General features: G+C 37.1%; 2 protein-coding genes across 6 annotated transcripts; one reads left to right on the top strand and one right to left on the bottom strand.

Annotated features, from left to right (window-relative positions):
- The first annotated feature begins 6,916 nt into the window (after positions 1–6,916).
- LOC108620274 (uncharacterized) lies at positions 6,917–9,407 on the top strand. Its single transcript, XM_018017178.2, has 2 exons — positions 6,917–7,123; positions 7,324–9,407. Exons 1-2 carry the CDS (start codon positions 7,078–7,080, stop codon positions 7,917–7,919), a joined length of 642 nt encoding a protein of 213 aa, XP_017872667.1. The 5' UTR covers positions 6,917–7,077; the 3' UTR covers positions 7,920–9,407.
- LOC108619143 (DDB1- and CUL4-associated factor 6-like) lies at positions 8,752–13,623 on the bottom strand. Of its 5 annotated transcripts, none has more exons than XM_018015509.2 (5): positions 13,464–13,623; positions 12,470–12,583; positions 11,099–12,346; positions 9,518–9,879; positions 8,752–9,441 (listed from the first exon to the last, which is right to left on the bottom strand). In XM_018015509.2, exons 2-5 carry the CDS (start codon positions 12,567–12,569, stop codon positions 9,022–9,024), a joined length of 2,130 nt encoding a protein of 709 aa, XP_017870998.1. In that variant the 5' UTR covers positions 12,570–12,583; positions 13,464–13,623; the 3' UTR covers positions 8,752–9,021. The 5 variants fall into 5 exon arrangements, with proteins under 5 accessions (XP_017870998.1, XP_017870999.1, XP_089329645.1 ...); XM_018015510.2 differs by having other exon boundaries at positions 12,470–12,578; positions 13,464–13,605; XM_089473519.1 differs by lacking the exon at positions 13,464–13,623 and adding an exon at positions 13,054–13,457.
- Between the last annotated feature and the right edge of the window lie 303 nt (positions 13,624–13,926).

Genomic DNA, 13,926 nt, shown 5'->3' with positions numbered 1-13,926 from the left:
TGAACGAATTTGCGACAAGTTCTAGTGCTGTGTAGTTTTTATGTTGACTGATTCCTAATTTAATATGAAATTAATAAAAATTAAAATATTGATCAATTCTTTAGTATATATTTACATATCGTGTATGTAATAAAAAAATCTTTATAACTACAGCAATATAACTATTTTGTAAGCAAACGTAAAATATTGATACATTTTTATTGGCAAATTGTATATAGAATTAATGTGAATTAAAATATGAATAAATCAATAATATATAATAATATTATATACAAAAATATTGACAATTATTTATTATTTATACACGTAGGTGTCAATAATCTATTATGTTTTAAAAATATTTAATATGCATAGAATGTATTTTAATTTCACACAGCTACATACACACACACACACACACACACACACACACACACACACACACACACACACACACACACACACACACACACACACACACACACACACACATACACATACACACACATCCACATATGTTGATTGATTGCATCTACTAAATTATATATCATATAAGTTATTTGATATTATATTGCTCATCAATAAATAAATGATGTTGCTAATGATAATTAACGATATTACGATAATCCTGTAACACAGTGTAAGTGACATGTCTTTACCGAAATTCACTCAGCCTCCACTTATTCCAATTGAGTGTTTGAGTGTTTGAGAAATGTGGAAGAGAGAGAGAGTGAGAGCGAAAGAGCTGTAAGAGACGAGTGTGATTGCACGTGTCTCTGTGTGTGTGGGCAGCTCCTGCAAGATACTTGTGTGCCGATTGCCAGGCTCTCTCAGCGCAGCACTTAACATAAATCATTTTTTCTGCTTTCTGTGTGTGTGATTTTTTTTTTTTTTTTTGCTTTATTTTTCTATTTTGGTTCTATCACTTCATATTTTGGCGCCGGTTCTGGCCCAAACTTTGACTTTCGTACAATGCCAACAATTAATTGGATGGAGTGGGGAGTAGTACTTATACTAAATAGTAGTAGTAGTAATTTATCTGCTTTGTATACAACCCATAAGTTGGAAAAAATCTAGATATAGGAAATATATGTATTATAATAATGATCTTAAATATGTTTGTGAAACAAGTGCTGTTCCTTCTGCTTTGTAGAAAATATGATAAGATTAAATGTAATGCGTGGGCACGAAGTAGAGACAAATTATGAAATTTTGGCCATGGTTCTCTTTTGCGATTTTCAAGTTAGTTCTACATACATATACAATAAGTACAATACATGTACATACATATGTATGTATGTTTATTAATGAGCTCAAAATATGTATGTGGAAATAAGATTATCCCAATGAAAATTGAATAATTAAGCTCAAAGTACAGAGTACAAAAATAGATGTTTAGACAAAGCTCTGCTATGCGATTCGCAAGTTATTAACATGGGCTTGACGTTCTCTAAATATCGTAAGTGTCAATTAACAAATGTAAGAAATCATATTCTTTGTTATGTTTACAAGTGTGTACATACATACATACATACATATGTATGTGTGTACGTGCGTGCGTGTGCTCATGTTGCAGCTTGTATGAAATTAGCGTTTGTTGAACCCCATAAAATTGTCACTGAGCACAGGCACTTAAAATGCACGCCTCCAATGCATTAATTGCCATAAATTGAACCAAATACACACACGCACACATGCACGCACACATACATACATACATACATATGAATGCATGCATTGCGCCTAGTGGGGTGCATAATGCGATCTGCGTTTTTGAAACAACATAAGCCAAGAGGCAAATGTGAGTGTGAGTGGCACTATGTGGATAGTTGGTGGTGTTGTTGATGTTAATATTGTTGTTGCTTGGTCGACGGAGCACCGTTTGGGGGTTTGCTCAGCTCGACTCTTGCTCGGGATCAGTGTGTGTGAGCATCGAACATTGTTGCGCATATTGGCAAAGTTTTGTAATTTGCCGCCATCGCTTTACATGTTGCTGGGTCGCTCACAAAACAGCTGATTGTTGCGCTTTTTCACTCGGCGTGCGAGCGAGATAGCATCAGCGAGCTGCACTCAATGAGCGCAGTGCGTGTGTGTGTGGGTCGCCGCGAGTGCAAAGGAAAGGATGGGAGTCTTCGTCGAAAACGCAAAGAAATACATCAAGTTATGAAATGTCCATAATATTGTGGGCACACACACACACACCCACACGCACACGCACACATGTAAATCATGATGGTCGCTCAAAGAGCGCTCTCAACGGCCCGATGATGAGATACACCCCACGGGGGTTGGGATTATGTCGCACAGAGCGCGCGCCTCGGCAATTCAGCTTCGTGTCTTTAATATTTTTTTTTTTTTTAACGACGCCAACTGCGCACGTCGCCTTCGTCTTCGCATTCGTCGTCGTCTTTCTTCTTGAGCTCTTGAGCGATTTAACGGCAATCGACTTGACAGTTGTAACTCATTGTCTGCCACTGTCTCTGCTGCCGCTGCCGCTGACTCTTGCTTGACCCAGCCCGCCCACACTGCCCACTACACACACAAGCAGACGCACACATGAGTGCATATGCGCTTGCATGTACATATGTATATTCACGCACAGTGGGGCGAAATGGCAAATGGCAAATGACAAGTCGAATGCGTTTGCTGATTTGTTCTCGAAGGGTTTAATTTAAATTATTTTTTTATTTCTGCTTTTTTTTTTGCTTTTTATTTCATTACATTTGTATTTGATTTTGGGCACTAAAAATAATTTTCTACTTCACGCGTGTAAGGGGCAAAACATCATTAGACATTAAGGCTAGTGTGTTGAAAGTGAACAAAACAGCTCAGCATGTGTGCAGAGACGGTCGATGTCGATGTCTACGTCTATGTTGATGTCGATGGCTATGTCTATGTCTATGTCTATGGCTATGGCTATGGCTATGGCTGTGGCTATGGCTATGTCTATGTCGATCCGCAGTCAGTCTGTCTATATATAAACGCAGCACAAGACAAGACAAGACAACATGAAAACGAATAAAATACGAGTACAAAATTCAAGATGAGATACACAGATACATACGCAGATTCTACATATGCGCACGTACATACATATATAATTGTACATACATATATGCGCACATAGAGTAACTCATACTAGGCAAAATCAGGAAAAGTCTAGCCAAAAAAGACTTTCGCATTTCAATGAACGCGATTCATTCATTTCTATTTACACATTTCTTGTAACGTATTTACCAAATATGTATGTACATATATGTGTGTGTGTGTATGTATTTATATGTGTGTGCTCATATGTGTGTGTAAACGATTTGCGTACATATTTGACCTTACATTATAATTTATTTGGCAGTGAATAATTTTGGGTCTAGCAACTTAAATCTAAATTTTGGAGAAGAGATCATATATAATGCGCAGATCAGAGAGTTGTTTCTCTCGCGAAAGAGAGTGAGGCAAGGAGAGAGAATGTGGATAACCAAGAACGAGCGAGAGAGAGAGAGAGAGAGAGAGAGAGAGAGAGAGAGGGGGATAGAGGTAGAGAGGAAATGATACAGAAATAAAGAAGGAGCAAGACACAGCGGGAGAGAGATGGACGGAGAAAAAGATAGATAGAGAGAGAGATAAATAGATAGAGAGAGAAAGATATGTAAATAGAGAGAGAAATATATAGAAAGAGAGAGAGAGAAAGATATAGAAAGAGAGAGAAAAGAGACACAGCCTGAAAGGAGAAGACTGAGAGAAAGACAGAAAAATGTAGATGCTTACAGAGAATGCGAAAGAGCGAGAGAGAGAGAGAGAGAGAGAGAGAGCGAGAAATTGAAGAAGAGAGAGAGAGAGAGAAATGTGAGATAGAGAGATAAAAGGCATAGAGAGAGACTCTTCCTTGAAGTTAAGTGTTGCACACTTCGTGTAGTTCTCCGTCTGAAAATCGTATATGTATGTCTATCTCTTCTTCTTCTTCATCTTCTTATATACTCGTTAATACATTCACTTTCATAAAGAGCTCACATTTTTTTGGGACGCGCCCTTTCAGCGCGTGGCAAATCGAAAAATCTTGAATTTTGAATATTTTATCATCTAACAGCTGGTACCTCCAAATCGGGGAAGTGGTTTGATCTTGATTTGAACGTACGCTCACAGTGGGAGTGGCAAGTCGATAAGAACTTTATAGCTAAAGCTAAAAATAAACCTAAAATATATTCAAATGTTAAGAATTGAGATTTTAGATGAAAACAATACATAAAATCTTAAACTTTGGAAATAAGTTGGTTTTGCAGTTGATTCTACAAACTGAGCTATAAATTGTATTAAAAGCGTAAAAATCATGATATATAATTGGATTTAGCTGTTTTTTTGGAGTCGATTGATTTGTTATTAGCTATTAGGATAGAGAGTAAAGAATAAAGATAACTCTGATGGGGTGTTGAAGAAGATTTTGTTAGATACAGTTACTTATTTTTGTCTTAACATTCGGTCTACGTTTTACTCTCAATTTTAGACAGCTTGGCAAACGGAATCTAAAGTTTTAAGTGTAAAATGGGCAAACGTACGTCTAACAATAAATGTAAATATGTATATGGAGATATATATGTATGTGTATGTTTATATATATGTACATATGTATGCAGTTAATTGTAGTTGTTGTGTGTTGGGGCAAAAATGTTTTACATTAAATGAGCTAAATGCAGGCACTGTGCACTGATATTTTCCTATGCACTTTGGAATGCTTCATATGACTTTTTGTTATTTTCTTTTCTTTTTGTTTTTTTTTTTTTCAACCTATTGCAAATGGTTAGATAAATGGGGTATATAGGCTATGTGGAAGCGTATGTAACGGACAGAGCCTAGGGATGCAAGCCTAGACGATACGCCTGTGCTTTGATCTGATCTATCTGAGTCATAAACTAGAGAAGCTGCATATATGTTTGAAGCTCTAAATATGTATATTAATATAATAATGATAATAATAATAAATATTGATGTTTTAACTTAGTTTTCAAATTTCCATGAAAGATTCCTCACTTTGGAATTCCTTGGAATTCCTCACTTTGAATTTCCTGATTAGCGATAAATAGTGATATATCGACTCAGTTACTAGATTTTAATGTAACACAACTTGATTTAATGATCAATTAAGAAAATATTAGCATACCTCCTCGATTAGAATAGATAAATGATATAGTTTATTTTCAACTTTTGATTCAGGCTGCATTTTCCCAGTCTCTACAAAAGTTTGAACTCCCTGCTTAAGAGAAGCACAGCTTGCCGCTTGTTTGGTTCAGGGTATCTGCTCGTCGAGCAATCCCTTCGACCGCACACTTGTGTTTGTTGTTGCTTTTTTTTTTTTCGCTGGGTGGAAACAGCAACTGCAACAGTTGGAAATTGAGTTGGTTGGGTTCCTTAGGCAAGCATATACGTGTTCGTACGTTAGCTTCCAGCTTATTTTTATTTTTTTTTTGTTTTGTTGAAATTTTTTAATTTTATTACCTATTCAAAGTATTTACTTGCGTGTGTGAGTGTGTTGGTATTGCTGTTGGTGTGTGTGAAATTGCTTTCTTTGTTAGTTAGTTGGCTTATATTAGGCCATCTAAAGAGCACTTTGAAAAACACTTGGAATTTTTCATTGCCAATTACAACAGGCTAACCAAATGCAAAATGCGAAAAGAAACAAACGTAAAAACAAACACACACACACAGGAGGAAAAAACGTGAATGCATTCCGCGCAGTAACAGACCCTGGAGGTAAGCCCCCCACACCCCCTCCCTCCACAGAAATCCCAGGAATCAGCCGGAGGCCCCTGCCCGCCCCTCTCTGAAAACAAACTGCAAACATTTGCCGTCACTCAACCCCAAAAGTGCACAAAAAAAAAAAAAAAAAAAAAAAAAAGAAAATACAACAACAAATAAATGCCAAAACGAAACGTTAAGAATTTTACATTCAAGATACTTTTATCAGCTGCTGCTGCTTCGGCTACTGCTGCCACTGCTGCCACTGCCACTTCGGCTGCCTCTTCCATGACTGCTCAGGCTGCATTCCCGGCTACAAGCCAACCTGTTACAACATGCAATCGACAGGCCTCAAACAAGGCGGAAAAATTAACGCAGCCTGCAAATGCAATTGCAACTGCAACTGCAACTGCAATTGCTATTGTGAATGCGAACGCGAATGTGAATGGGTGAATGAGTGAATGTATCCAAGCGTAGCATGAATATATTCCTTCAGCTTTTGGCCATTTGCACTAGAGAAATAAATTTGCATAAACAACTGAGTAGAGGAAATTAACATTAAACAAAAACAGTTAGTTACCAAATATGTTTTAATGTTCAATTTTTTAATTAACACTTCTAACAATTTTCTTTAAGTTAAAAAAAAAGTAAAAAAAAATCCAAATATATGTATACAAACATTTATAACTACATATAACTATTTTTTTTTAATTTGTTCAAATTTTAGTTCTGCTTAATTTGTTTTTTTTTTTTTTTTTGTCACTTTATTATTTTCATAATTTTCTTTTTCTTTTGCATTTGAAAATAAAATACTAATTAAATATTACATATATTATTTTATTTTGTATTTTTATATGCATTTTTATAAATTGACGCCGCTTATAACGTTCGTACGGCTATTATATTATATTAATGTATTTTTTTATTTTATTTTTTTGTTTATTTATTATTATTTTAAATTTTGTTTTTTGTTTTTAGTACAATTGGTTTTTAATTAATTTGATTATTAGTATAGTATTAATTTCTTATTATTATTTTTCTTGTATTAACTTTTGTCTTGAAAATAATAATTTGAAGCCTTTTCAATTTGTGTATGTTCTTAAATAAATTTGAGATGCTTACATTTTTATTAAAAACGTTTCATATAATTCCAACAAAAAATTCAACATGCATTTTGAAAGCTTTGTTTGGCGCGCAATCTATCGAAATCAAAATCAAGCAGAACTATATGAATCGCGCTGTTATCGATATTTGGCCCATACTCTCACACATTGCCAACGCGCATCACTAATGCATTTGTGTATGCAATAGAGACGTTCGTAGGCTAAGTAAAAAGTGTATTTACAATTGTTCAATTCGTGAATTATCGAAATGGAGAACTTGATTTTGCGGCGAGGGACGAGTGCTAGCAGTAATTGTAAGCATTGGCAATGGATTGTCAACGATTTGGATCAAATGAAACATATGCTCGAGCGCCTTTTCATATGATACACATATTTGTTTGTTTTCTCTCTCTCTCCCTCCCCATCTTACTCTATCTCCCTCGCCCGCTCTTCATGGTCATTTGTGTGTATATTGTATATATATTATACAAATGTATATATAATATGTGTATAGTCAATAATATGACCGATGAGCAGCTACAGGAATGGCATACAGCGGTGCTAAGCGAGGCTCAGCGTGAGAATTATGTGAATCACAATCTGGAAATTGTGCGACATTATCGCACCGAGGCGATCTCTCGAGCGCCCGCCTTCGACATCGAGCGCAATGCCATAGACGCTGCCATTGCTCGCCACGGCCTGTATGCGTCCAATGCCAGCGCCAGCGAGAGCAGCGCCTGCCCAGAGCCAGTGGCTGGAACACAAGAGGAAGTGCAGCCGCCACCCCTGCGCCGTCCACGCATGGAGCAACCAGAGCAGCAGCAGCAACAGCAGAAGTTGGAGCAGCAGCAGAAGTCAGAGCAGCAGCAGGCTAGCCATAGCAGCTCAGCTTCAGCTCCAGCTGGCAGCTATGGCCATTATGTGGCTCTGGCTCACATATTCTCCGATACATTTGCTGGAGGCGGCAACGGGGTAACAGGCGCAGCCAATGGCACTGCCAATGGCAACACCAACACCAACAACAACAACAACAATGAGCCCGAGGTTGCCGAAATAAATGATTTGGCGATAGCCAAGACCATTGATAGCCTGGGCCTGCGCCGCACCTAATGAGGCGAAAGTACACTTAATTATATATTTAAGTATCATATATGTATTTATATAGATATATATATATATATATATACGTATTGAAACAAGTTGTTAAACGAGATCAGAATGTGCAAGATATTGTTTAGATCGTCTAATGTATATTGTATTTATTTGTAGCGTTATTCATAAAACAATTTCCGAATCGAAAAACGAAGAACGTAGCTGCTATATTATATATATATATTTATGAATATATATATATAATATAATATAATGTAAATAATATCAGTTGACTTTTGTATATAGTGCATTTAACTTATAGTTGTTTAGCATTTAAGCGTAGTGTACTTAATTAATCGAAATTTATGTATGCTAGTGTACATATACAAATATATATATGTATATATTTATATGTATATATATATATATATTTGTATATATATCAAATATCTCATCCGCGTTAGAACAAATTATATAAGCGAAATAGAAAAAAAAAAACAAAACAAAAAAAATGACAACAATGTCCTTTTCTATAGATAAAACAGTTTAACGTACTAACAATAATAACAATCATAGCAAAACTAGAAAGTTTCTCTAGAAACGTTTTTAATTTACAACTTAAAAAAGGAACAAATGTTATTTGATATATCCATATACATATAGATAGTTTGCTCACATCAATCAATCAATCAATCAATCAATCAATCAATCGTATGCTTCTTGAGTCTCACAATTAAGATGGGGGTGTCGGCGCCGCTAACTACAAAGCTATATAGCTTGACTGCTTGCGGAGGGGAATGTGGACAGGATTGTGTCCAGCAGGGAATGGACAATATATGTATACAATATATATAGATATATATGTACGTACTATATTCTATTATATACCATATATGTATTCACACACATACTCAAACATATATATATATATATATATATATATGTATATGTATATATATTTAGACATGGGAGTGCAGCGCCGATAGCCACAATATGCATATGCATGTATATATCTATGTACAGATATATATACATATACATACATATATATATATATATATATATATATATAAGTATGTTTTCATGTTATCTATATAGTTTTCTCATTGACAAGATTTCTTTAGTTTGTATTTGAGTTATTTACGCTGCTGCTGCTGCTGCTGTTGCTGGCGCTGATGATGCTGATGGTGGTGTCCTCATTGGTATTGCTAGCATCACTGACATTCTCATTATCATTGCCCTCGTTGTTAGCCTCATCTTCCGCCACATTGGCATCCTCATTAACATTGTTATTATCGGCAATACGCTGAGCATTACTATGACGCCGGGCTTCCTGTGCAGCAACAACGGCGCTCGCCTCGATGGCTCGAAGAGTTTCGTTGCGGCTACGCCTGCTATCGACGCCCAGACCACGGGTTCCGGATGCATGGCGAATCCGATGATATTGACGCAAGCCGGCCAAAATGCGTATCATGACCTGGGCAGGTACCGTTATGGTGTCGCGTGTCTCCACCAGCATGATTTCATTGCTCTTGATTAACTGTAAAAATATAGAGAATTGGTTAATCACAATCTCCCACTGTCGCTCTCTCTCTCTCATTCTCTGTGGTACTTACTGCTGTTGTTTCAGCTTCATCAAATGTTGAAATTGCTCCAATTGGCGCCCACAGCTTGATATTGTAATCAATGCCCGAGCTGAGCAAATAGGGCAGAGTCGGATGCGGCTGGACACGATTCACCACACGATGATCGGCCAGCAATGTCTTGACCACCTTCCCAGTGTGACGTTGCCAGATGAATATGTGGCCACAATCCGAGCCGGACATGATGTAATCGTCGCCCCAGAAGCAAGCGCCCTTCACCATGGTGCGCGAATTGCGATGGCCGCTAAACGACATTTTGATGTAGTCAAACTTATTCAGCTGACGCTCCTTACCCTCCTCGGCAGCCTCCATTACAGCATCGCGCTTCTCAACGGCTGCGAATGATAGGGGGAAGCACATGTATATAATAAGGACAAGTCAGAGCGGTCTAGTCGGGTATGTCCGACTAGCAGATACCTAAACTCTGCGCAGAGCTGGTACGCTGATTTTAAATAAATGTACATATACGTATATGATAAGAAATACATCTACACACACACCTACACACCCACACATTGGCACTCGCTGCGTTTGGACAGCATGGGCTTTACATGAACTTTACTATGTATGGTAAATAAAATCATTTAACATAGCCAGCAGAAATGCTTAATTCAATTACTGAGAATCGCATAGAAAGACACAAATTCTTTCTACTCATTACATTTGATTTTTAAAATATTTTTATATATTTTTGATATACTTTTTATATATAAAAAATATTTATATATTTATTTATATATCTATATTTTATTTATTTTTTATTTTTATATTATTTGTATTATATATAAAAAATATAAATATTTATATATTTATTTATGTATCTATATTTTTATTTATTATTATTTTTTAAAATATTATTTGTATATTTATGTATTGTATCTGTATTTTGTATTTTTAATATTATTTGTATATTTAGTTAAAGGTGACATGATTAGATTAATTTTTCTTTATATACATACATATGTATATTTATATATATATATATATTTTTTTTTGGCTAAAGGTGACTTGATTAGAACAATTTTAGCTGGATTATATGTACATACTTATATGTTCTAATTAAATCAACTAGCTAAAAAATATATTTTACTATAGTATAAACACAATTTGTATAATTATCAAAATATTTTGTGTCTTTCTATGCAATTCTCAGCAATTCAGCTGGCAATATTAAATGATTTTATATGTTAAAACTATTTTAGACAACCTAAACAAGAGTTTCTAATGCACTACTATGGCTATCTCTAGTTCTATACTATTTGTTCAGCTACAACTACTCTAATTCATTGCATCTACCTGTATGATATTAATATGATAGCCAAAGGTAACAAGCAAACATATCTAGATACATCATGATATAGAAGATATATATGGTAATTCTGATCTGGCTTATACTATATATTAGATATAATATCAAAGTTGATCTGAAACACAATATTGATAATGATAATGATACGACTATCTATATAGATATTACATTTATGGACCATAATCATTAATGGACAAATGCTTAGCCATAGTTGGGGAGTCTGGCGGGGCACTGGCTGCACTTACCATCGATAGCTGAGGCGTTGTTATTGGCGGCCATTGCCGCCTGGGTGATTTCATTGGCTGCAACGAGTCGCAGGCTGTTGGTGCGGCTTGTTGCCGACTCGCTCTGGTTGTCTAGTGTGCGCAAGACGGCATCCTGCCAGGACATGTGATGTGAGCGCGAGCTGGAGCTACTGCTCCGGCTGGCTGGATTGATGGCGTGTATTTGATTTGTTTGAGAATTGAGCATGCGAATGATTTCATCGCTCAGACGACGGAGCACACTGGGCACCAGGGGTGGGCGTGCCTGGCCCACATTCAAACGATTCGGATCGTGGTCAATATTGGCCATGGAATTTGGTCCCGTATCGGACCAATCGCCCCGGAAACGCAATCGCGGCATTTGCGGCTCTGGATCATTGTCGCGCCGCAATTTTGGTGTATAGCAGCCACTGCGTAACAAATCGGCATCATTATAGCCCGGATGATTCAAATCAAATAGGTATAACTGTTCCATCGAGTAGCTGACAAGCAGCTCTGATTCGTCGGCGCTATACTTGACACAGGTGGGACGATAGTGACGACGTGTATATTTCATGGGTATCGGATAGGCCTTCAGCGGCCAGGTGATGCGATCGCGATCCGAGCCAGCCGAGAGCATGCGGCGATCATAGAGCCTCACAATCGAGTCCGAGCAACCGATGACCAGCTTATGGTGGCTAATCGGTGCCACATCCATGGCCGTAATGGCACACGGTGCGGTTATATAGATATGTTTATCGCACACGGACTCCGCACAGCGGCTGCTCACACGCAAATCGATGCAACGCACGGTGCCGTCTTCGCCACAGCTGAGAAAGACCCGAGGAGTGTCCGGTATGGGCAGGACATCGTAGGTGCTGCCAAAGGCATGACAGTCAAAGAAGCTGGCCTGACGACCCGACTCGCCGATGTTCACCTCCTCGGAGGTGCGGCCGGGCCCGTAGGGTGCCAGGAATTCGGTATGCAGAACAATGCCCTCGCCGGAGCACGACACAATCGCCTGGTCATTGGTGAAGGGCATAAAGCGTGCACTGAATATATGACGCTTGTGCTGTGTCTTGGTCCTGGCCACCACACGTCCGCGCTTGGCCTCGGTCACCACCAAATAGTTATCATCCGATCCGGATACGAACAATGTGCCGCTCGCATTCCAATTGACCGTGTTCACGCATCCGCTGTGCACGTTCAGCGTTTTCATCAGGCTCAAGCGCTGCACAAAGTCCAGCGAATCTGGAAATTGGGCAAATGGAAAGAGATTAATATTAATGGGAATATGTATGGATAGATAATCCGAGTCGATTATCTGATAAGTCTCTCTCTCTCTCTTCTCTCTCGCTCTCGCTCTCAACTCACTCTTGCAGCTGGCCTGCAGATTCGATTGCGCCTGGTGCCCATAGTACGGGAAATTGTAGATGCATTCGTTGACGCTGCGTCGCTCTCGTCTGGCGGTCATCTTCGGAGGCTTTACTATACGAAATGTGCATGCACAAATATATATATATATATATAAGTATACATATGTACATATATACCAATCTATATGTATATTTATACTTGTGCATACATATGAAGATTGAGAGGTTTGCTTTGTATTATTAGAAATTTGCCAAATATGACGGCCCGCCGTAGATATGAGAACAGGGAAATAAAACAAAACTACGTACATATACTATATAAAACAAAAACAAAATCTGTGGCTGCTATGACGAATACTTCTATACACTTCTGGAACAAATAAATGTTTGACAAAATTTGTAATTAATTTTGATAATTTAAATTTCATTTTTTAGAATTTTTTGTTCTCTTTTTAGTTAATATTTTTTTTTCAATTTTTTTTCTTTATTTACTAAACCGTTATCAACTAAAATATTAATAAACGATTTAACTATTTTGTTTTTAATTTTCCACATTTGTTGCTGTTAAATTTTATTATTTACATTAAAGAAATCTTATCCCACTTAATTGCACACAATTAAGCTATCGTTTTTATCATAAAATTGTTTTTTATCAGTGAATGCACAACTCTGTTAACAGTGGCTCTCAAACTGTGCATTTGCAAGAAGCAACAAGAATTTATTGCGCTTGCATTTCTCGTGTGTATGCGTAGGGGGTTTGAGTGTGTGTCAGTGTGTGTGTGCGTGGGTATATGCGTTTCTGTGGGCGCCTGTGTGTGTAGGTGTGCAAATTGTTTTGTAGAAGTTAAAAATTATATAAAAATTCAAAACAAAGCGCCATCAACAAATTGTTATTGTTGCAATGACTGTTATTAACAAACTTCAGAGCGCAATCCGCTTTTCGAGTACACTTTGAGCTATTTTGCAAATTTATAAAATCTCATCTTTTTTACCTTGTTTATAGACAGCGGAAAAACATTACAAATCACTCCTTGGCCCAGCAACACACAAACACAAATTCGATATTTATTTTTATTGCGAGCTCAGCTGTAGCACAGAGAGACCGTTTGCAGCATGCACCACAAAGACAAAAAGTTCCGAATGCAAAATAGCGGTTAAAAATACTAAATAATCGTGATGGTAAACCGGGCCAAATGCGTTATTAATTAAAACCACTAACCAGACTAGTGTCAAAATTTAGTTCATGTTTTCCTTGTTGCTTGATATAAAGCTAAGCAAATTGAAAAGAATTTTTGCTGACCTATTCCTTCTGAAATATATCGTTGTAATGAGATTGTCGAATTTAAAACACTACACTTAAACCAAATGAGATATTGAATTCTGGCATTTTGACGGAAAACCCAAGTAAAAATAAAATACAAATTAAATGGAAACACGGACAGGGTAATTATAATA

This window comes from Drosophila arizonae, chromosome X (genome assembly GCF_054131065.1).
Source record: "Drosophila arizonae isolate 15081-1271.41 chromosome X, UAZ_ARI_1.0, whole genome shotgun sequence".
Classification (NCBI taxonomy): Eukaryota; Metazoa; Arthropoda; class Insecta; order Diptera; family Drosophilidae; genus Drosophila; species Drosophila arizonae.
This window is presented reverse-complemented; position numbering and strand designations above follow the sequence as displayed.